General features: G+C 51.2%; 9 protein-coding genes across 9 annotated transcripts; 3 read left to right on the top strand and 6 right to left on the bottom strand.

Annotated features, from left to right (window-relative positions):
- Positions 1-495: 495 nt before the first annotated feature.
- On the bottom strand, positions 496-1917 carry N7473_004768 (RNA-binding ATPase activator ESF2). The gene is made up of 4 exons (XM_057150708.1): positions 1424-1917; positions 1111-1359; positions 1027-1048; positions 496-920 (listed from the first exon to the last, which is right to left on the bottom strand). Exons 1-4 carry the CDS (start codon positions 1870-1872, stop codon positions 600-602), a joined length of 1041 nt encoding a protein of 346 aa, XP_057010818.1. The 5' UTR covers positions 1873-1917; the 3' UTR covers positions 496-599.
- Positions 1918-2347: 430 nt separating this feature from the next.
- On the bottom strand, positions 2348-3660 carry N7473_004767 (coenzyme A transporter; the record flags this gene model as incomplete). Its single annotated transcript, XM_057150707.1, has 2 exons — positions 2348-3319; positions 3391-3660. The coding sequence occupies 2 exons, from the start codon at positions 3658-3660 to the stop codon at positions 2348-2350; spliced, it is 1242 nt and encodes a 413-aa protein (XP_057010817.1).
- Positions 3661-4478: 818 nt separating this feature from the next.
- On the bottom strand, positions 4479-7895 carry N7473_004766 (uncharacterized protein; the record flags this gene model as incomplete). Its single annotated transcript, XM_057150706.1, has 7 exons — positions 4479-5562; positions 5629-7211; positions 7280-7296; positions 7363-7465; positions 7520-7663; positions 7730-7795; positions 7893-7895. 7 exons carry the CDS (start codon positions 7893-7895, stop codon positions 4479-4481), a joined length of 3000 nt encoding a protein of 999 aa, XP_057010816.1.
- Positions 7896-10302: 2407 nt separating this feature from the next.
- On the bottom strand, positions 10303-12029 carry N7473_004765 (dolichyl-P-Glc:Glc1Man(9)GlcNAc(2)-PP-dolichol alpha-1,3-glucosyltransferase ALG8; the record flags this gene model as incomplete). The annotated part of the gene is made up of 5 exons (XM_057150705.1): positions 10303-10967; positions 11024-11499; positions 11565-11758; positions 11810-11888; positions 11953-12029. The coding sequence occupies 5 exons, from the start codon at positions 12027-12029 to the stop codon at positions 10303-10305; spliced, it is 1491 nt and encodes a 496-aa protein (XP_057010815.1).
- A 183-nt stretch (positions 12030-12212) lies between these two features.
- N7473_004764 (uncharacterized protein) lies at positions 12213-12452 on the top strand (the record flags this gene model as incomplete). The annotated part of the gene is made up of 1 exon (XM_057150704.1): positions 12213-12452. The coding sequence occupies one exon, from the start codon at positions 12213-12215 to the stop codon at positions 12450-12452; it is 240 nt and encodes a 79-aa protein (XP_057010814.1).
- Positions 12453-12595: 143 nt separating this feature from the next.
- Positions 12596-14186, top strand: N7473_004763 (uncharacterized protein; the record flags this gene model as incomplete). Its single annotated transcript, XM_057150703.1, has 7 exons — positions 12596-12681; positions 12733-12799; positions 12852-12922; positions 12976-13156; positions 13218-13412; positions 13465-13999; positions 14059-14186. 7 exons carry the CDS (start codon positions 12596-12598, stop codon positions 14184-14186), a joined length of 1263 nt encoding a protein of 420 aa, XP_057010813.1.
- Positions 14187-14911: 725 nt separating this feature from the next.
- On the bottom strand, positions 14912-17985 carry N7473_004762 (putative PHD finger domain protein; the record flags this gene model as incomplete). Its single annotated transcript, XM_057150702.1, has 4 exons — positions 14912-15965; positions 16039-16241; positions 16298-16769; positions 16823-17985. 4 exons carry the CDS (start codon positions 17983-17985, stop codon positions 14912-14914), a joined length of 2892 nt encoding a protein of 963 aa, XP_057010812.1.
- Positions 17986-19244: 1259 nt separating this feature from the next.
- N7473_004761 (curved DNA-binding protein (42 kDa protein)) lies at positions 19245-20826 on the bottom strand (the record flags this gene model as incomplete). Its single annotated transcript, XM_057150701.1, has 6 exons — positions 19245-19426; positions 19496-19978; positions 20029-20307; positions 20370-20474; positions 20537-20620; positions 20796-20826. The coding sequence occupies 6 exons, from the start codon at positions 20824-20826 to the stop codon at positions 19245-19247; spliced, it is 1164 nt and encodes a 387-aa protein (XP_057010811.1).
- Positions 20827-21351: 525 nt separating this feature from the next.
- N7473_004760 (endonuclease/exonuclease/phosphatase family protein) lies at positions 21352-22230 on the top strand (the record flags this gene model as incomplete). Its single annotated transcript, XM_057150700.1, has 1 exon — positions 21352-22230. One exon carries the CDS (start codon positions 21352-21354, stop codon positions 22228-22230), a length of 879 nt encoding a protein of 292 aa, XP_057010810.1.
- Positions 22231-23058: the final 828 nt, after the last annotated feature.

The raw sequence follows: 23058 nt of genomic DNA, 5'->3' as shown, positions 1-23058 counted from the left end.
CCCTTTAAGAAGTCCCAAAATCTCTAAAAGAAAGTCCTCTTTATGACAACTCGAACCCCCGACCTCTAGTTTCTCACATAAACCCTCCACAACGTACGGCTTCCGTCTCACGACGCCGAATAACCTCATAACCTCATCCCAGTTTCACCCCAAAAGGTACAATACCCCTACAACCACCACCACTACCCTTTAAAATGCTTTGGTAAAGACTCTAATAGACTCTACTAATCTTGTAGATTACAATGATATCAAAATTGTATCTCAAAACGTACAAAAGTTTTGGGATAGCTCTATATCGAGTCAACATGCAAAAAATTGTCCTCACTCCACTGTCCAGCAGAGTCCACACAAGTTTCGTCCTCGTTCCTTCCAGCCAGATATCCACCGTATGATGATCTCGATGCTCCAGGGCCATCTAGACCGCTAGACCACCGGCGAGGACGGTTGCCAATTTGAGTTTCAAAACAAATATTGCCTATCTTTTATACCAAATTTGTCCTGTTTCGCTCTATCTTCATGATTAATGGATCCACTGGGATGTATGAAGGTTCGTTCTTTATACGCTGAATAGTAGAGTACTAAGTACTTGAATCAAAACATTAGAAAATTTTCCCAAGTACCCTCTTAGCCTCATTCCCAATAGCCTTCTCGTCCCTATCAGCCGCAGTAACGACATTGTTCTGGACGAAACGTCTCCGCACGGCTGCGGGCATCTTTGGCTCGGCGTCCACGCCTTCGGTTTTGCCCTCGGCTTCGGCCTTGCGCTTCCTCTTCTCTTCGTTCTTCTGGGTGATGCCGTCCAAACGTCGACCTGCCTCGACACCCGCCAAGAAGACCTTCTCTTCCTTCTTCGCTCGGATATCCGCCATGCGCTGTTTGCTTTCTCTTTCGGATCTCTCGCGCTGGACAGTTTCCATCAACTAGAAGAAATGGATTAGTGGGTTTTCCAAAAAGAAAGGACATATGCAAGAAAATCGAGGTATGAAGTATGTTCAGATCGGTGAAACAGGGGAAATGAAAGCTTACATCAGCCCATTTGAACCCAGATCTAGCGCAAAATCAATCAGTATACGTCCACACATTCAAATCAACCCGTAATGGAAAACTCACAGATACCGCATGTTTATAACATCATCACGATAATACATCCCCTTAGGCCCACCAAGCGGACGAGCATTCATAGCCTCCGCCGCCAACCGCGCAGTCTTCTTGGACTCGAATTCAATCCAACCCTCCGAGTAAAGTTTGCGCTTATTACTGCGTCGCGGGATCGAGGAGTTCGTAGGAAGGAGTGGAGCGAAGAAGACCTTTCGGATCGGACCGAATCCACGCTTTTCCATGATATTCTTGAGCGCGAATCTAACGATAAGGGTCAGTATTGATGGCAAGATCAGATCAGATCATATCCAGCGCGGCAACTAACGGTTTGAGGTATGGTGGCAGTGATGAGAGGTAGACAACGCCGCTCTTGTCCTTCTTGGGCTTTTTGAGGAGCTTTGTGGATAGGATTTTTGAGCGCTTCTTTTCGTCGGATGCGGTGTCGAGGTATGCGCCTCCATCTTCGTCCTCCTCGTGCTCGTCATTTTCGGCTTCGATTTCCTCGCCCTCCTCCAAGGCGGAATCTCGCTTCGTAGACTTTGATTGTTTGCGGCCCTTGCCTTTGACTACCCCAGATTCCTCCTCCTCTTGCTCATCTGCGGATTCATCCTCGTCTGACCCTAGACCGAAGAAGTCTTGTGTATCGGTTCGGCGCTTCTTCACGGCCCGGCCTTTCGACTCGGCTACATTCTCCTCGGAGTCATAGCCACGGACACTGGCCTCGTCATCGTCACTGGGCGCACCCAGGAACTCGTTGTGCTTTCGGGTCGTCATCTTGCAAATGTGTGGTGATAAAGTAGGAATGAAGAGATTCGGACCGCGCAAGAAAGTTGAAGTCTCCAACTTTTTTTCGCCGCGGATCAAGTGGTCCGTGCGTTGCTCCGCTACTCCGCGACTTTGCGTCAAAGTACAACCCAGGATCGACAACTACAAGAGTAAGCATACAAGGCCAATTACTATAGGATATCATGAGTAAATCTGAATAAACGAAATTTATATGCGGTTCGAAATAGTGTATCTCCCCTTGAGCTTTTCCAGGCTCATCTAATGCTAAAGAAGAAAAAGAAGCCCCATCAAATATCCACAACGCCAACATTGGGAATCAAAAAACAATGCCAATGGCTGTCTCTGAAGTAAAAATCATGTGTTCTATCGCAAACCCGCATTTGGTGTCTGCAAGAAGAGAAGAAGAGGTCAATGCGATAAGCATTTGAAACCCTCAAAAAATGGAAAGTCCAAGGGATGCGGTCTAAATCCCCAAGGACCACTTCAACCGCTCATAGACAAAGAAGGCGGTTGCGGCCATGGGCACGACCTTAATATATCCAATCGTCAAACCAACCCAGAAACCACGGAAACCTCGTTCAAGCCAGATTTTGCGGCCAGTCTCGATGATGCCGAGTCTTTGGCCGCCACCAACTGCGCCGCCGACCTGCATCCGCCGCCGGATCACTTCAAGCGGGTATGAAGAAGTTTGTGAGACAACACCGGCCACTGCGCCCGAGAAGAGCTCAGCAGCGGCAGTCAGTTGGGGCTGGCGAGATCCTTTCTTCGGTTTGGATTCTGAGGCTGGAATTGTCGTGTACTGTGCTACAGCGGGACTGCGGAGCCAGTCGCCTACTGTGTCGTGGGTGAGGAAGGACACGCCGGCGTAGGGCAGCATGCCAAGAATTGTTGGGCCAAAGCCGCGGTAGAAGTTAGCGACGCCTGAGCGAGGCACTGCCTGGTTGACGGTCGACGCGACCGTCTCCGCCGTAGCGGCGGTTGCCGAAGCTGTGCTGGTCGCAGCGCCTGTCGTGGGTGGCAAAACACGCTCGTTATAGATTTGACGACAGATGTCGGTCAAGGAGGAGCGAGACGACTGTTTCGTTTCGAATGCTAATCGTACTCGCACGAGTTCGAGGGGATATGTGAAAAACACCGAGGTGATGCCTGCCAAACTGCCCGAAATCAGGCGGCGGATCGCGGTCTCTTTATCGTGGGAGGGAATCATAAAGGCACGAATCTGTTCATAGGCGAGGAACTTGATAGCGGCATAGGGGAAGATACGGAGTAGAGTTGCGGAATGGCCTTTGAACAGGCCGCGGGCGCCTTCATAGCGCTTAATGTCACGAATGGCAGCAGCAAGGCCAGTCCAACTGCCGGTATATTTGGCAAACTGCGGATTTGAGGCTTGGAAGAGGATTTTTACTCGATCGAGGGGAGCCACGACGGTTTTGGCCTAGATGTGAACGCGCGCAATCAGTATACAAGGTTGCCTCGGCCCGTTTGTTGAATTTTGTATTCACTTACCGCACAGCCCGCTAACCCTCCAGCGAGACCGCTTCGCAAGATGTAGTCGACACTCCTCGTCTTCACGGCCCCGCCGCTTTTTTGTGAGTCGACCCCAGCATTGTATGTGATCTGGCTACTGGCGCCGCCAGCAATGGACGATTTCGTCTGAGCGATTCCACTCATCGGAGAGATGGGCTGCGGAGCGGACTCCGGGCTGTGAGAATGTTGGCGTGGCTGCGTGGGAAAGACAGAATCGAGCTGCGCATGGTCTGAAATCCCAGTCGACATAGGAAGAAAAAGAGTGGGAGGTGAAGGGCGATCTTGTGCGGCCGAGGCGCAACTGGGGAAAGAGGGTCTGGGGTGGAATTACGGTTGTTTCTGCGCCCCTCGTGATCACTCGGCGATATTTTGGCAGAAAAGTTTCGGGCTACCGGAGGCTTGTCGGGACCCTCTCCGGGCCATGCAGATAGTATTCGGGATGTATGTGACAGGTATTTGCGATGTTCGCGGTAGATATTTCTCAGAGTTAAGAGGGATTGTGAGGAGTAAAAGAGACCACAAGGCAAGAAGTTGAATGTTTGAAAGTCGAACCTCGCTGACGTCGGTTTGCCATTGCGGGTTCGGCGTAAAGATTGACATGCCGATACCAGCCGCTGCCCGTGAGTAACCGTTGAAATACCGTACCGTTACCAAGTCCACCCCGGGACCCGAGTGGCGGGTCACGAAAACTGCCCAAACTACCAAAACTGCCAGTCCCGAGAAGCCGAATTGTCAGCGATCAGGAGTCAGTCATCGTTATGTAAGTATTCACGGGTTTTATAGATGGAGATAGAGTAAGCCCGGTCTATGTGCTCCCATTCTTCTATCTGACTATGGATTGGCAACCCACCATAGAAAAACAAGCAAAAAAAACACCACCCCATAAAACACACCACCCCCACGACTCCCCAGAAGATGCTTAGAACTGTACACAAGATCCCCCCGTTCCTAAGAATAGTACACTAATAACGAATTCGTAGGTCGCGTGAGCAGGTAGACAAGAAACTCTTTCAAGGAACAAAAAGGAAAACAGAAATTAGAGAGACACCCGATCAACGTTCAAACAATCAACCCCCGCGCCGTGAGCCCCGTCGGGTCAACGTCTTTCCCCGCGTTCCTCGGCTGCCTCGCGTATCATCGGCGTTCCGCTTCTGCCGCTTGGCGGGCCGCTCAGGATCGACGTGCAGATGGCCATTCTCACTCAAAGACGTGCCGTTGTGCCACCGGAGACAGCGGAGGCGGTGCTCGTTGACATCCAGATACGTCTTCTTGCGCGTAGTCACACGCTTCGTAGGCAGTTCCTCCGACTCGGCTCGTTCGGCGCTGACAGTCAGGTACTCCTGGCGGTTCTTCATGTACTTCGCAATAGTGTATCGTTGCAAATGAAGTTCCTTCAGCAACTTGCACTCCCGGTTGCCTCGCGCATCCAGCCATTGAATCAGTTGCTCAACAGACTCGGGGTCATCGTAGTAGCCCCATTCACGGGCAGTCGACACGTGCGTAGGTCCCTCTTCGTGCTTCTTGCGCTCAGCCGGGGTGGTGTGGAAATGCTTCTGGTATTGTTTGCGTTGCTCATCAGTCAGGTCGATAAAGCCGGCACGCTCCATCTCATCAGGGCCTTGCACCCAAAGACGACCGTTGGCATAGTTGGCTTCCGCTGTAGAACTGTCGGGCATTCCAGCGGGAGGCATCGCGTTGCGCTCAAACCACCAGTACCGATTGCAGAAACGGTCCAGGCCCAGGCATTTCGTACGGGGGCAGTCAGCCTCGCGGAGGTTGTTGTCCACCGATTCGATCTTCTCCTCGATCTTGGCGATCTTGGCCTTTTGATCCTCAATCTTCTTGAGCACACGCTGATACTGCTTGGATCCTTTAGGCTGCTTGGCCAGTTGCTCCTTTCGTTCGCGCTCCTCGTCTTGCTTGCGCTTGCGTTCGGCCGCGCGATCTGCACCGCCTCGGAGCGAGCGCGGTCGGGGAGTGTCTTCGTCATCTGTATCCATGGGAATCTCAGAATCACCCTCCAAACCGGTCATCTTCGAGTCGTCTAGCCCGTCAAGCTCTGGCACGGGGGTCGGCGATTTCTCGGTGGTCTTTTCGGGTTCTGGCTGAAGTGCCTTTCGCTCTTGGTGCAATTGTCGCAAGTCTTGGAGTCTGTAGAGCAAAAATTAATTAGTAAATTGTAGCTTGATATCCTTTTCAAGAACGAACTGAACTTACGCAGCTTTGCGAGCCTTTTGATGCTCGATCTTCACCTTGCGGAACTCGGTCATCTGAACACTGCATTCCTCCATGTAATTGCGGATGGCCTTTGTCTCCAAGCTCAGCATGCAGATGATCTGGAGAGCCTTGACTCGAAGATTAATATCCAGGGTACGGTATTGCTCCCGTGCAGTCTTCTGGGTGGCGGGCTCTTCGAGCGGCGCCAGGTGTTTGAGAATTTCATTGCAGGTCTGCTCGAGACGAGGTCGAACAGACAGCTGGTGCAGAAGACCAATCATCACCAATTCCCATCCACCATTGCGGAAGTCTCGTCGGCGCAGCCGATCAATCCAGCTGTAGTTGCCGAACATCTCCGCAGCACGATGGATCCGTTCATCCTCTTCGGGCTCCTCGAGCTGTGCCTTCAGGCTCTCGGCCTCTTTCTTTGCCAAGCTGCCACGAGTAGTCATTCTCCTAGCTGGGCCTGACTCTTCTTCTTCCTCTTCGCTTTCTTCATTCTCATCGTCTTCATCTGAGTTCTCAGAGTCGTCCGAGTCTTCAGAAGGGAAATCCGGAAGAGAGATCTGGGCGGCACCGCCGTTACCCTCGGAATTGACCAGCTTCTTGAGGAGGGCACAGTGAATCTCGACGAGGAGCTCACAGTCCATTTCCTCAGAAGAGAAGCGCATGGCCTGAACGAAGTCGTCGAAGGTGAATGAATCCAGTTGGAACACCTCACAATAAACATTGAGGGTATCCCAGGTTTCCAAAAGGAGTCCGACTGACTCGGGTTCCACGTCGTCAGGTAGCAAGTCCTCGGCCCCATCATCGTCAGTATCGCCCACCATCAGGAATTTCAAAGTCGGGCGGTGAGTCTTGTCTTTGGTAGGAGCCAGCTCAAGATCCTCCATGGGGTACTTGATCGGAGGTGGTGATGGTGGCCGAGACTCATCTTTGATGACAACTGAGGGATGTGGCATTTTCTTGTCACCGACCAGCGGCGGCTTGCTTGGGCGAAGTGGGTTGTTTGGAGGAAGGAAGGTTGGATTTCCGTTGAGAGATCGTTGATACTCCAGGTATTGGGCTTCGCGTGATTTGGCGTGGTCGTGTGCGGTCATCTTGGATTTGGCTCCTTTGACTGCTGGCTTCAGTTCAGGCAGCTGCTGAGACGAAAAGAACCCAAAGAAGCCTTCCTGGTCTGCCTTCTTCATTGCTTTCTTCTCTGCTACCTTGGCGCCATACTGTAAATGCTTAGGCACCTCTGTGGAAATCTTGTACTCCTCGGCGACCGACGGTTTCACCAGCCACGGAGCACCAGTCCAGGACTCTCGAGTAACATTATTTTTGATAAAGCCACGCAGCATCAACTTCGTGAACGACTTTCGATCACGAGTGATATGATCCTGATCCAACAAGGCCTCCTCATTAGGGCGATCGGAAATCTTGACCAGATACCTGGCATACGCCGGGGTCTTGATGGTGCCGTCCGCGTACAATTGCTCGGCAAAGTTGGCCTTGTCTCTGATGGTGCCGTGAAGTCTGCTGTTGTCTTCTAGTAGGATAAGGACCGGCTCTCCGGGGTAAAAGTCTGACTTGAATTCCTGTTGAGTCGTTGTTAGTAAGAGGATCAGATATTCCATGCAAAGTCGTTCAAGATAGTCAATCTCACTTCATATATTTCGTCCACTGCCGAAATGATCCAACAGTTAGTACAATGTCCTTAGACAATTCGCAATGATTAAAAAGACATACCCAGGTTGTCAACTCTTGAGGTCGTCGAAAATTGAATGCGACGGAGAATTGGCTCCTTCAGTGCTTCCGGGAAGCTGTTGTTGACCTCGCGCGATTCCTCCAGCTGCTCCCAAATGATCAGCACACGTCCGTGCAGCCACCTTGTATTTCCACCTACCTCGCTCCGAAGCGCTTCAAAAAAGGTCATTCCCGAATGGCCCGTGATTTCGCAAATAAATCGGCGCGATTTGTAAAAGTCCATCCGCTGGAGGTACGGCTCATAGCTCGTGAAGACCTCGTTGGTCTCCGGGATCACCCAGACCTAACAAAAGAAACGGGAAGTGTCAACCGGCAATTCCCCCTGCGTCACAGCTATTAGATAGCATACCTCGGAGCTATCATCTTCGATCACGGGTCGCGGAAGGTATTGGACCGGTTTGCGTTTGTAAAGGACCTAGATGACAGTGAGTTTGCGCCTCTCGATTATTGCACTGTTCCACCGCCAGTGACCTCATAGTCCGTCTCGGCCAGGAACGAGGAAAATCGCGTACCATGATCCTTTGTAAGGTGGGCGGACACACGCCAGTCTACCGGAGACTAACGCGGGTGTCCTCGAACATAAGACTAAAAAAGCACGCGACTCGTCAGCGACTGCATCGGATCAGATCGAAGTATAAATCGCAGAACCGCGTCAGATAAGGATAGTGTGTGCACGGGGATATATTCCAGCAAGGACCTCGGCGCCGGCCACCGGAGATCCTGAGACGGCACTTCGCGGAGGTTGCGGTCGAAGCGACACAGACCGGAGCGCGGAGAAGCGAGACATGGAAATAGGAAATGGCGGACATACCGGGCGAAACGCGTCGCAGATGGCACAAAGTCCCAGACAATTGCCTAGAGATGAGACTGATAGTTTGGGGACGGAGATGGTGGAGGAACGCGCAAAGCGAAGAGGATTGAAGGGGAAAGAAAGCAAAGCAGAAGAAGAAGCACCAAAAGAGGAGCGGTCGATCAACCGCGCCCCGGATGGAAGGTGCTGATTGGCGGAGAGGAGGAGCAGCGGGAGCCAAAGGCAGAAAACCGCCTTCCTCGGCGGTGCTTCCTGCGGGACCCTCTCCCTTTTTCCTTCTTTGCTGTCTTGTCCGTCTGCTGCCCGCCGTGAGCCATCCACTTCGCTTTTTCCACCCCAACTATCCGCTTATTTATACTCATTCGACTCGCTGGTCACTGTAGAATTTAATGAAAATAACAATTATTATTCTAACTAGAAAACTATCCTTTCCACCCCAACTATCAAATACCTCTCTTAGACCTTCTATCAGTGACTAGGATGAAGTCTAAAAAACAGCTACTAGATACCTCCAGAAATACATTCTTTGTCCACCCCTGTCTTTGTTTATATTCAAGAGAACTTAACTTAGCAAATTTAATCTTATTCTATCGTGCCAAAATCTTATTCATCATTTCTTAACAAATTTCCTATTCAGGTAAGTAGATCCGTCATCTACGCTATGAGAATGACACATTTTGTACGCCTTCTATCCTTGAGAGCCCAATAATGGCTGAGATCATATTTGTTAAATCCGTGCTGCTATGTGATTTTACTCGATATCTTGTGAATTTTTACACTGCAATTCAGCCCTCTTCGTTTGATAGCAAACTATCGGCCTGCATCTTCGAATGGAAGCAGCTGAACCACCAAGCTATTGCATGAAAGTTATCATCCACTCTGTTTGGGAAGGTTTTCTTTACCTAGGCAAGCTGATATCAGTGCGTAATTTCCCTACGTATATGCTATTTTGTCTGGGTTCATACCTATTCACCGGTTTTGCCTGTGAAGTTTGGCCGGGTAGTATGACTTTCGGACAATGAACCAGGCCATGAGTAGTATTATTCTGAAGGTTTGATCACTTGGACACTTTCTGAGATTCTATATTCATTCTGCTCTCATTATCAATGGTTGATCAAAAATACTTGGGCATTTTCATTTACTGCATCAACAAGCTGGCCGTTTGGACTAAACTTTAGGACAGTGTTTCATACCGTTTCATCTTCTTACCTAGGCTAGACATCAACAGATTTATTGTTTGATATACAGGAAGTACAATCAATTCGAGAGCATAACTACCTACTTAGCAGACCATACTAGGTTCTACGTTTATGACATACCGCAGCGTCCTCCCCGCACTTAGTTTGCTAAGCCCATTCATCTCTGTTTGAATAGAATCATATTATTCGTGGGAGTTCTTTCAAGGATAATACAGAATATACTAGTTTCTTAACTTTATCTCGAATAGTCTTGTCGTAGACTTGATCATGACGCGTCAAGGAACCTTCAGTGCGCACCTTAATTATGACATACTCGGCGTGCTTGATATAAAACTCATAGTTCTGATTGTCTCCTTATTATGACCTCCTTGATGTCTATTATTGAGTACCTGCTCATAAAATAATGACCTCTGTTGCTAGTTTTAATGAGCCTTTTCTTGTGCACAGGAAGAGCTTCTACTTAACCAAGTGTGCTGACTGATACCGTACTTCCATCGGATATATATTGTGCACGATCGGAACTGCCACATTCTCTTAAAAAAATGCCGACAAAACTCCTCTATATACCCAAAATCCACATCGAGGGTTACAACTTACCATTCAGAGCAAACAATCTGAATTTGACAGGGTGATGTTACAACCCCCAATTTGTATCCCGCCTGCATCTCGCTGACGGCGTGGTGCATGGATTCACGGGGCGGGACTAACCTCTTTTGGCGAGGTGCAGAATAGACTCCGTGGTAGAGTGGGTCTGAGCCCACGTGGTCAGCCAAACAGTGCAAACACCATGAAGTATACGTCACCCCTGCCGAAATGGACCTGCAGCTGCATTAAAAGGGACGAGAGAATTTTTGATCATTAAAAAAGAGTCTACTATTTCATTTTTGGGGTAATTGCTATCTAGAAATACACTCATGTAGTGAAGTATACTACCATAAATCCAACCCAGCTCCCTACCACCCCAAGTGCAGAATAACTACTCATAACCATCAAGGGGAGGAACTGCAGCCGCTGCGATCCGAAGATCAAGTGATGAAGCAGCGAGCTGTACAGGACCACAGGAATCGACAATGTCAAGAATAGTGAGGAGAAGCGGTCGAAGAGGAAAACCCGTGGCCGCTCAGGGACTGGCGCGATGCGGTCGAAAATGAATAGGAACAGGATGAGCCAGAAGATTGTATAAACCGTCTTTAGAGGAAACTCGGCGGGTGTAAAGAGCAACGGGAAGAGCGAGACATGTCCTGCAACTGCAAGTGGGCGGAAGGCAGAGAAGTGGCGGCGATCCTTTAGAGCAATCAAGCTGAAAGGAATGATGATCAAGAGGACGGCCTTTTCGTGGACGTGCCAGCCAAAGAGGAACGAGGCGTAGCCACAGAGAGTAATTGCCCCGATGAAAGTATTCCAGTCTGGTTGAAGCCAGAGCTTGACCAAGGGAACAAGCTGGAAGACGAAGGTTAGGAGGAACGTCTGCTCCTTGGTCACCTCGGGAAGAATAGCAAAAGAGGTATCTCCAACGAGGCCTCGTGTAACACTACTGAGGGCGTCACGGTTGACCGGCAGACCAAGACGAGGAGCCACTATAAAAATGTCAATGGTGACCAGACAACAACGTCCGATAAAAAAAAGAACTTACATGGAATCAAGGCGCGGTCTGCGAATGAGTACATCGCCCAGAAATTCGGCGCCCAGTACGCATGGCACAGTCCTCTCGAGAACGGGAAAAGCCGATCCTTCAACTGGAGAATCTGATCGGCAAATGGTCCAAAAGCAATGGCGAAGACGCCCACAACGCAGACCCCCAACTTGATGACATTCAGGAATAGTGGGCGGAACTTAGGGTCCAAGCAGTAGGCGCGGAGGAGGTAGACGAAGTAGGCCAGCGAAAGGTATAGATAGATATGCTTGAAGCAGAGCAGAGCGGCAAATATAAAGCCGCTGGCAAGAAGTTGTTTGCGAGCCAGAACAAGCGAGAGGATCAAGATGCCGTACATAAATCCATTGTACTGGAAGTGGATGTGGTCGATAATCAAAAGGCCCGGGGAGAGGAGGATTGAAAGGCTAGCCACGTGAGCCGCTTGCTTGTTCGCCAGAGGAGCGGACTTGATGAATCTGAGGAAGGATAGGAGATTAGCATGGCGCTAGCTTGATTATGCGCCAGAGATATAGTTTCTTACCTGCTCAGCGCATAGACGAGAACTAGTTCCGTCAAGATCACAGTAGTTCTTTGGAAGTAGACTGTCTCCAAGGAATCATATCCCAAGTTCTTCACAACCAGCATAGCAGGGTCCACAAGTGCAGCAGCTTGCGACATCAGCCATTCGAAAGCCGCAAAGAACGGGGGGTAATCGAGGGTCCATTCGGAGGTTTTCTAGATAAAATTAGGGGCCATAAATTGTAGTTGTTGCTATTATATGCGAACCTCATAGTACCATTCTTTGACCGGGAGAGAATGTGTAATGGCCAGCCAGTTGCGATGCACCTCGAAATCAGTCGATTTGCTAGAATCACGACTGAAATTAGCTATTGCGGCCGGTCGCGCCGGGGTTTCTGGAGAGATCTCACTATGCCGGGAACAGCAGCACCTTAAAGGCTGCAGCCACAATGGCGCACTGCGCCAATGACGGATAAAGCTCAGCCATGGCCGTAGCACCTAATTCTGTTGGCGATCTCGAAGGAAGCAATCCAGGGAAGCGGGCGGAATGCGGACGTGTGAAGCTCCTCCGCAGTCACGTGGGGGCGCCATGCGGAGATCCATTCAGGAGTTGCGCCCTGAACAACGCTAGGGCGCTTGAGGCCAGCGTATCAACAGCCAATTTCTCCGCATGGACTTCTCGGACGTCGGCGTGCGCCATACCATTCTCAACAGTATCCAGCTGCAACACTTCATTGACGTCTCTCCCTCTGCCGCTGTTATTGCTAAGGAGGTCCGACTTTGCGTGATTGCCGTTGTGGTTGGGTGGATTACTACTCGTGTTGTCGCTAGCCTATGCGAGTCCGATAAATCGTGCCATTGTGACCGCGGCAAAGCTTCCAATCGCTCAAAGTGCTCCGATTCCGAATAAACAACGTCTGGAACTTTGGAATTGAGATCCGTGTGAAAGTGCTTGGACATATTTGACTTGCGCTCAAGGGTTCTTTGTTTAGCCCTTGCGCACACCGACGAAGACGAACCCTTCTGCTTCGCTCACCTCCCTCCCACGCCATAATGAAGACATTTACTACGATTGCTCTGCTCGCCATTGGAGCTACTGCTCAGGTTATTGAGAGTGCTAGCTTTGGTTATGGAAAAACGTACGCTACGTGATTGGTCGTGTGTTCATCAAATCTAACTGTGATCGGCAGGATTTCGCCAAGTCGAGACTCAATCCCCGGATGGAACATTGGTGGAGAGGGCCATGAGCCATCTCTCGTATGTCACTCGTTGAATCCACGGTGTGATATCACTCTAACCTTCAATATAGCTCTCCGATAAGCTCATCTTGACCCCACCATACCCTGGCAACACTCGAGGATCTGCTTGGGGCCAGAGTCCGTACGTTATACCCCGAAGCTTCTCCAACTGAATTTGTGTTAACTCTCGCGCAGAGTCATCCAACAAGAATGGTCAGCCGAGTTCCAATTCCGTGCCAGCGGGCCTGAACGAGCGGGTGGTATCCTCCAATTATGGTATACGAAGGATGGACAAGCCCGGGTTGGCACCTCTAGCATCTATACTGTCGGCCAATTCGATGGATTTGCGCTTGTCGTTGATACACATGGCGGTCGGGTATGTCTTGCGTCCCACCGGGATTCAGTTTCAAAAGCACACTCACTCACTGAATTAATAGGGTGGAAGCATCCGTGGATTCCTGAACGACGGCTCAACAGATTACAAGAGTCACCGCAGCGTCGACAGCCTTGCTTTCGGCCACTGTGATTATGCCTACCGCAACTTGGGCCGACCCACTGTCGTGAAGATCAAGCACACCAACTCGATCTTCGAGGTTACTGTCGATGACAAGGCTTGTTTCTCAACCGGCAAGGTATGTGGTATCCGAAACTCTCTCTACACGCATTCTATCTGACTTTGAGAAGGTCAACTTGCCCGTCGGAAACACCTTCGGCATTACAGCTGCCACCCCCGAAAACCCCGACTCCTTCGAGATCTTCAAGTTCATCCTGTCACCTGCCACTGGACAGGGACAGACCGCTCCTTCTTACCAGGGTGGTGCCCAGCAGCAACAGCAACAGCCAATCGCCGACCAGAACCAGCCTCCCGTTGTTCGTGATACTGGCAACCCCGTCGTGGACGCGGGCATTGGTGCTCAATTCGTAGATCTCCAGGGCCGCATCCAGCTCCAGAACAAGGCCACCAACACCATCATCCAGGACATCAAGGCCCAGGGTGGTAAGAGCGATGCCCGCCACACTGAGCTCATGCAAAAGCTTGCTTCCAAGGAGCAGGTTGCTGCCCTTGACGCGCGACTCCAGCGCATCGAGTCCCTCCTCCAGAACATCCAGCGTGACCTGGAGGGCAAGGACTACAGCAGCCGCTTCAACCAGCTCCAGGATACTCTGCGTTCATCGCATCTCAGTCTCACTGAAAACCTCCAAAGCCACTTCTTGAGTGGTAAGTCCCGGTACCCCATGATCTTGTCCTAAAATTCAAGCAGCTAACACCATTCCTAGCTATCACTGCCTCTTCTCCCCGCATGGGCTTCTTCATCTTCCTGGTCATCGCCTTCCAAGTCCTCCTCGCCACCTCATACATCATCTACAAGCGTCGTCGTGCAAACATGCCCAAGAAATTCCTCTAGGTTTATCCCTCCCATTTTCGGGTGTTCTTTCCAGCGAGATGATACTATACTATTCTTGCGTGTTGTTGATTACAAGCTCTGGTTCTTTTCTTCTACGAAGGTGCTGGGTCTATCTGTATGTTGTTCCGAATTTGGCATGTAGAGTACGAATTTCCATTGAATAAAGGCCGAGGCTACTCGCACGCCAACTTGTGCTTTCGCAAGACAGAGTATTCCACTTTCGGATGAAGTGAAGAATAGGTACACTGGATCCTTGGTATCTAGACTGGAGAAACGTTTTTACAATGTGAATAGATATGCTTTAAGTTTACCTTTTAAGCAAGATATTTCTACATGTCTTTTGTCCTGTCTTTTTGAATAGCTGAAAAGGCTTAGTAGTTGTACCACACTACTTTTACGACATTACAAGATGGAAGACGATGAAGATGGAAATTATCCATTGGGTCTATGCTATCGTACACTAGAATGCGCCGCCCTATGCCCATCGCAATTTTGCAAGACCAGAGACCAGACACCAGAAACCAGAAACCCGAGAAGGAGGGGCGGAAAGAGAAGCAGAAAGAAAAGACCAGCAGAAAGACCAGCAGAAAGACCAGCAGAAAGACCAGCAGAAAGACCAGCAGAAAGATCAGCAGAATGACCAGCAGAATGACCAGCAGAATGACCAGCAGAAAGAGGAGAAAGAGGAGGAGAAAGAGGAGGAGAAAAAAAATCCCCAGGGGAAATCACTCCGCAGAGGTTGAATCGCCTTTGGCAAATCCAACAAGAGTAAGGGCAGCATCATACTGGTCCTTGGTCGACTTGCCACTTTGCAGGTTCTCGATTGCCTCGTTGATAGCCGGGGCGATTGCTGCGGTGGCTTCATCAGCAGATGAGGCGCTGTTCCGCGCAAGATGCTCTTCAACCATGTTCTTAGTAAGGTTGAGGCATGTATCGGTGAGACCAGCAAAGAAATTCTTCTGTCGACGAGCAGAGTCATCTTGAACGGCGGAGATAAAGTCCAGGATGACATCCCCTGCCTCACGGAGCTGACGCTTCTCACGGAAGTCATCATCGAAAGTGCTCTCATTGACATCGTCGTAAGGAATAATGTCGAAGTCAACGGAAGTGACAGTGTGCTTGGGACGGCGCGGACGGCGCTCTTGCAGACGACCATCAACCATTTTGGTTATGACAAGGTCCTCAGGTCGAACATGCTTGGGGCACATCCACCCAGCGCGAGGGTTAGGGGGGATCGCAAGGGGAGGATCAAGACAGTCCAGGTGGAAGTAAGAAGGGCAGTAGTCGCAGCGGATGATCGGGCGCACGTTATCTGTGCACCGCCCACAAATGTTGCAGAGGATTGCTCGCTTAATGTCGGTGTCGAACATCCTCAGGAAGCTCTCATCCTCGTAGGCAGGAGTGGCAGTTTTGGTCCTCGGCGGCTTAGTCAGACGGGGTATGTGGGGAACCGTCTTGTAGAAACGCCGATTCCTGAGGTTCTTGGGCTCGGCAGAGTCCAACTGCAGACCTTCCGTGACGCCGATGAAGTAGTCCTTGATGTCGGTAGGAGGGGTGTACTCGGTCTTGCGCTTTTTGTGGCGGCCATGCGCAATCCAGGTGGTGAGGGGGTTGCGGACTCCACAGCTTGGGCAGTACCACTCACCCTGCGGCGGGTTGTTGGGATCCGCGGGAGGACGTAGGCATTCGAAATGGAATGCGTTTTCACAGGTGTCGCAGCAAAGGAGATTGCCCACCTGGTCGCATTCATAACAGTTGTCACTGTTATCAGGCGGTTCGCTGTAGAAACGAAATTAGCAAAGAGTCTTTCATTGATCATCTCACTCAAGAAGAAACAAAGGTCAACACGTACATTGAATTCGGCATCTGGCGCCGATCGTACTCGCCGTGCCAGTCGTTCTCCCGATCGGAGTAGCACTCGTTGGACATTTCCGACTCGGCAGAGACGGTGGTGTCGAGTGACCACTCTCGACGGCGCTTCCCAAGAACCTGGGCGGGGGCGGCAGCAGGAGCGGAAGCCGAAGGAGCGGCGGCAGCAGCAGCAGTCTCTGGCTGCTGGCTTCCAGAAGACTGCGCGGCTCTAGCCCGACCTCCTCGGCCCCGTCCGCCACGGCCACCACGCCCACGTCCTCGGCCACCTCGTTGCGCGGGTGCAGGGGGGTTGGGTCTGAAGTGACCTCCACTGACTGAGCGATCGCTTCCCTGTCAGTGGTGTCAGGGAACTGAGTGGGAGGGGGATGGTCGACGGTGGCACTCCGGCCCTTTCTCGGGCGAAGTGAGCTGAGCGAAACCATCGCTTCCTCAGGTTCTGGTTCGGTGTCCCTGAGGAGGCGAGCACGTTTTGCTCGCAGGGTCTGATCAAGTGAGGGGTCAGATTCCCACTCACGACGGCGCTTGAACGATTTTTCGTTCACCGGGCAAGGCTTCTTAGGCCGTTTCAACGGAGCAGTGTTGGATTTGCCGGTGTTGAAAAGATCTTCGAGGCGGGGGCCGGAGGTATCGCGGTAGATGTCTGCGACTTTAAATGTTTGCCCCCCTGGGGCTCCTCCAGGGACTGGGCAGACGAGAGGCTGGAGTCGCTGCCTGAGTTGCGACGATCCAAGGCAACAGGGCAACTTGCGATGTACGCCTGGTACCACTCCGAGGCATCCTCCATCGACTGGCGCAACATGGTCTTCAGGACGGCTTCCAGGATGTGGTCAATCTCCTTCAGACCCATGTTGTAGATCAGGGACAGCTTGAAATCATCGTCCGAGATCCCGGACCAGTAGTGAAGTAGACTCATGGCCACTTCATCATTCCCGGCCTCGCAAGCGTAAGAGATCGAGGTTGCGACGACTTGCTTCAGCTGAGCCACATCGTACTTGTTGGACTGAGGAACGGGGAGAGAGCTCAGGACGGCGATGAGATCGCGGTCCACGGGCTTTTCAATTTCGGAGGCCATGGTATCCATGACTTCCAGAGGCGTTGTGATGAGAGGAGTTGTGATAAGAGGTGAGTGTGCTTGTAGGGGTTTTTCTTGCGTGTCGAGGGTAGTAGTGTGAAGTGTATCAGGAGCAGTCAGAAGAGGGTTGGTAAAGAGTTCTTCTGCGAGGGTGTCGACTGGTGTTTCGAGAGGAGAGAGAGATGTCTGTGTGGTCTGAAGTCCGATTGCTTCAGAGGTTGGGGTGGCCAGGCTACTGCCCCGAACCTCACCTACGTCCGCATCTCTCACCAGGTCCCCCACCACAGCTGCCTCGACAGCTGCCTTGTTTGCTACCTCGTCTGCTGCCTCAACCGAGCCCTTCACGGTCCCCAAATCCTTGCCTACGCCCAAGGCACCCTCATCAGCCTTGACCAGCGTGTCGTCCGAAACGAGTCCATCATCTGCCACAGGCGTGATTGGCGTCGGAGCATCGGTGATAATGGCATCCACGCCCTCGTCAGTCGCGCGCACCGTGAACTTGAACGCGCGCTTGATTGCGTTCTTCGTCGGAGGCGTCAGTCCAACGCTCTTGTAGTCGCCCGCGGTCGGGTACTGCCCAATCGGCCGCATGGTTTTGAGGATGGCGTTCACTCGCGGCGTGAAAATGGAATCGGGATCAGCCCAGGACGGGCGCGCGCGTGCTTGGAGCGGATCTACCCATTCAGTCTCTGGACACTGCGTGTCGGTCTCGATCACAGGCGCATTGCCTGGCGTGGTCGATTCGGCGCGTGTCTGACGCGGGTTCTTCTTTTGAAGCTTGTTAGGCTTCGGTTTTGCGGGTGCCGCGGGTTGAGGATCAGCTCGGCGGCTGCGAGCCCGAGTTAAGACGCCCATCGCGGTAAGCGGAACCGCCCTGCCGAGGAATTAGCGCCAAGCTTCCATAACCAGCCCTAACTGCTCATGCTTCGTCTTTCTTGCTTTCTTTGGCCTATCAATTCCATCAAGTAATGTAGATTCAGAAGTGAAAAAAAGATGAGATAGGTCCACTCACGCAATGGGATGTTCGAAGGTGATTTTTTTCGGTGTGTTCTGTGTGACAGCGAGTTATTAGTACTTCTCTTCTGATAGCAATATGATGGGTATCAGAGCAAAGTAGTGAGATCAAGAGTCATTAAATGGCTCTGAGATATAGAGAGGTAGTGGGGATCGAGTATGTATTCACGTACACCTCGATCGAATCGTCTGCCTGGACACGTACCTTTTGGAAGATCTTGAAGAAGATCTTCGAAGTTCGTGAGTGGTTGTTGGCGTGAAGAAGGAAGAAGGGAAAAAGAGAAGAGAAGAGAGAGGAGCAGAGCAGAGGTGGAAGCAATCGGCTAGCAGTCTGCGTGGGCAGCGTACTATTCAGAGCCTCTGATTCCACAGTTGGCTGTGAGAGTACTATCTAGACTGAGCAGGCAACTAGAAGAAAATTAAGAGACAGTCTTACGCTGCACCCAATAGCTATCTCCCACTTTATGTCTTGATATAGGTAATCAAGGTGTTGAAATGGACTGCATCCCATTATACGGATCCCTAATATCAAGTCGGCTAGAGAACACAGGCTTTAAAACGCCCTGTCTTGACAAGACCACCGGTCTATAGACCCCATCCACACTGGAAGAAGGCCCAGATATGGGACATCGGGAATGATTGATCAATAATAGCTGTAGCGAATGTCCTGGGGTGATTATTACAGCTTACAGCATGATCACCGCAGAGAAAAAAACTACATTCTAGTGGACCGCGGTGAACCTTTTGAGAGAAATGGCAACATCTTCATTTGGATTAAACTCTCTCACTTGCTGGTAATTAATGACATAAGTGCCAAATAGTTTCCAGACTCCTGTGCATATCGTGAGATCGATTCACCTCATCTCGAAGTTATTGTCCATGAGTGGATATTGCCAAGATCTCTTCATGTAGATCTGGTTTCGTTTAGAAAGGTTTCTTTAGATGGCAGGAAATTCATATAGCCTGCAAAGGGATGATTCGTCATTGGATATCTTTTTAGTTTTTGAGATTTTGCATGCTCGAATGTGGAGCGGTGGCCAACATTGAATATAGACGTAGGTCACAATGGAACCCGACGATCATAATCGTGTCAGGTGCATTTACTCCTCACCACCGGCGGTCTTCTTCTTCTTGCTCTTGCTCTTCTTGTTGCCGGTGGAACGGGCCAGGGGCTGCTCAAGGATCTTCAAGATCTCCTCATCCTCGATCTTCTTGTCGGACTTGAACTGCTCCAGGTCAATGGTGGGAGCAGCAAGCTTGGTGAGACCGTTCTTGGTAATGGCTGTATGAAACAATTAGCAAATTTATATCTCTATGGGGCAGTCTATTAGAGAAGGCATTGAAGACATACCAATGGTAGACAGGAGACGAGAGACGGCGGCGCCCTCGGCGTCGCCAGCGGGCTCGTACTGGCGCAGGACACCGTTACGGACACACTCGACAACACCGACCTTGGCGGCCTTCTCGTCTTCAAGCTGGCGCAAGCTGAAGGGGAAAGTGCCAAACTTCTTGACAACCTCGGACAGAGTCTGGCGGGAGCTGGGGCGCTTCAGGATGTAGGTGGTAGTGGTACGGCGGTGCAGGGTAGCACGGTGGTCGAGGTTCTTGACCTTGCCGGAACCCAAGCTGAGACCGATCTCAACACCCCAGACCTCACCGACCTCGGGGACACCATCGCCACGGACACCGTCGCCGGGGGCCAGGATAATCTTCTTGGTGCCTTCGATCTCGTTGCGGTCAAACAGCCAGCTGGTGGTGTTCTCGACAAGCTTGCAGTCGTAGGCCTTGGCGACCTTCTCCAGGAGAGAGGAGATGTGAGCCTGGGTAGGGGGCGCTGAGCGGTGGCCTTGGCCTTCTCCTCGTCGGTACCCTGGGCAAGCAGACCCTGGGGAATCATCAGGCGCAGGAGGAGCTCGTTGGCGTAGTGGGTTGCGAGGATGAGGTCAGCCTCGCGGCCGGTGACAACTTCCTTGGCGGAGTCCTTCTTGGCAACGACGAGCATGTCGCAGACAATGGTACCGAATCCATCGATCTGAGCACCCAGCTGGATCTTGACGATCTCACCAGCCTTCAGGGTGGTCTCGGCCTCGGCGGCATCGGACACCAGAGGAGTGTAGGGAGTCACATAGGAGTTGGGAGAGACGGTAGTGGGGTGAGAGATACCTTTTGCATGAATTAGCATTGGCATATTTGACTCATTCCTGTTCCGAGGCAACAAGGCTTACCCTTGGCGATCTTCTTGCCCTTGTAGACCTTGGCGATTTCCTCATCGAGGAGCTGGTCACCCTTCTGGCAGATCTCGACAATCTTCTCGCCCTCGAGACACAGAGCTATATATCCAGCGTTAGATCAGACCAAACGAATTGGGAGGAATGGTGAAAAAAGTACGCACCAGTGACGGCCTCGAGCACCTTGTGCGAAATCTGAGCAGCGGTCTTGTACTTGGTCAAGGTGTCAGGGTTGTTGAGGGTGTAGTCTAAATCAAACAGAAGGCGCAATTAGTTTTCTGAATATAATAAACGGTATCTTGTCCAAGATAGCAGTTTCATTTGGGGCTAGGCCTCGGCGAAGCTCTGAATGAAGGTCCGCCAACCGACACCCACAAAACGTTAGAGCTTTCGTGGGAGCACCTCGAGCATGTTTTCACATACCAACCTCGGGCGCTTGAGTAGTATCCGCCATTGTGAAATAGTTTGAGCTCACGAGAGGAGAAGGGAAAGTAATGCAAGTAGTTTCAGGAAGCGAATGCTTAATCCGCGGAGAGCTGAGGAGAAATGGAGATCAAGAGTAAGTCGTGTGCAGCGAACGAGAGAGCGTTTAGCGGTGGTGGGGGTAAATTCCAGCCTGACGATTCAGGCCGTCAACGTCTAGGGTTACGGCCGGCGAAGACGTCATGGCTCAGCCGCTGAGGGGACTACTGACGCCTCCAGCAGAAGCCATTGTTGCATTGAAACCCCGCATAAACTATGCTGGAGGGCAATTCGAGCCCGCTGGCTCGTACACAATTCGTTTTTGAGGTCTCGTGAGCTCTGCGCCTGCAGGGATCATCCGGTATGCCTCTCCAATCACCCCTCCTTTCCCCTTCGAACTTCTCCTCTTTGGTCTCGGCATCTCTTTCCCCTCATCTTATTTCGTGGATTCAAGCTCTCGCTTGCTAAACTATAGTGTGACTTTCGTTTCCACTATTTATCGCAGCCGTGGTCTAGGATGAGATGCACCCCAGAGCTTCCAGTCCGTGTGTTGACCCATAACATCCGATATGCCACCAGCTCTCCATTCAAGGGGGAAGTTCCCTGGGAACAGCGCAAGCAACTTTTGCTGAACGAGCTCGGGTATCACACTCGCCATGTCAGTGGCACGTTCATCTGCCTCCAGGAAGTGCTTCATAGACAGCTGGAAGATATCCTGGTGGGACTAAATCCTCGGACGGCATCCTCGGCCCCAGACTGGGCATACATCGGGGTCGGTCGAGACGACGGGCATCAGGCTGGCGAATACTCACCCATCTTCTATCGACCATCGGTATGGAAGCTATTGCATTGGGAAACCGTTTGGTTATCGAAGACCCCCTCAAAGCCATCTAAAAGCTGGGATGCGGCCTCCATTCGAATTGTCACCATCGGTGTTTTTACTCACTGTGAAAGCGGCAATACCGTCCTTGCCATGAGCACACATCTAGACGACCAGGGATCTCAGTCTCGCTTAGAGGCTGCGCGCATCATTCGGGCGAAGATCCATGGGTACCGACAGGGCGAGTTTGGGACCTTGATTGGTGGCGCGTTCCTGGCGGGCGATTTGAACAGCCAAGAAGACCAAGAAGCCTATTCGGACTTGACAGGGTCTGGGGATCTAGAAGATACCTTTAAATTGGTTGATTCTTCTCGGCGATATGGGAGTCACAATACCTTTACTGGGTTTGGGTATGAAAATGAGCCACCATCGCGTATTGACTATGTCCTCCTCGCTTCTGGAGGCAACCAGGCCTGGAAAGTGGACGGTTATTCTGTGATGGCCAACAGGTTCGATGACGGGGTATTTAATTCAGATCATTGTGCAGTCATTGCCGATCTTAGGCTTGTAGGCTAAAACCTAGATGGTGTGAAATACAGTCATTGCATCTCAATCTTCCTACATATTCCGTCTATCTATTTAGCAAGTACCTGAAGCTTCCAAAATACACCGGGGACTCGCGTTGCAATTACTAATACCAAGCGACAAAAGTAACTATCTGAGAGTGTGATATCATCAGTCAGGAATACACTTTACTCGGTGTGTATTCCAGATATCAACTGACTCCTTCATATTATTCGATGCAAAGCATATCTGATCCATAGATTTCGAAGCCAAGACTTTATTTCAGGCCTCACAAATAAGGCACCAACAACCAGCCCCGTAGCGGAATCACATGACCCCACATGCCTTTAAGCCAAACCTGGCGCAGCGCCCTAACCAGCATAAAACAACAGACTAGAAAGTTTATGATAATCGAGGAACTCTTCTAGTGGTATCTGATAGCTTAAGCCTGTAATTTCTGTCTGTGGTGGCCGTGATAGAGGGTCACCGAGGCTTTCCCCCTGCCTTTGCTCGGGAGCGGATATCTCGTAATCCTCCTTCTCCTTTGAACTTCTCTCACCACCCGCGCGCTCCAAGGTACCGCCAACCCCAAGCCTATCAGCGCCAACCGACCCCCGTGGGAAAGGCCACCTAATATTGTCTCTGAGCTCCAAGTTGTGGGTTGTCCGACCGGTTCCCTAGTCCAATCCAGTCCTCGTTGGAGTCTGGTAGGTCGCTGGCGTGACCCGTGAACAGAGCGCAATCTGCCTCCCCAAACCTCCTTCGGCTGCGGTACGTGGATTCCCTACCCATTGATTGATTCTAGCCCTGGTCGCCTGCTATCAATCCCCTTCCTCCGAT

This window comes from Penicillium subrubescens (assembly GCF_028828155.1).
Source record: "Penicillium subrubescens strain IBT 31985 chromosome Unknown utg000003l_segment0_segment0, whole genome shotgun sequence".
In the NCBI taxonomy this organism is placed as follows: domain Eukaryota; kingdom Fungi; phylum Ascomycota; class Eurotiomycetes; order Eurotiales; family Aspergillaceae; genus Penicillium; species Penicillium subrubescens.
This window is presented reverse-complemented; position numbering and strand designations above follow the sequence as displayed.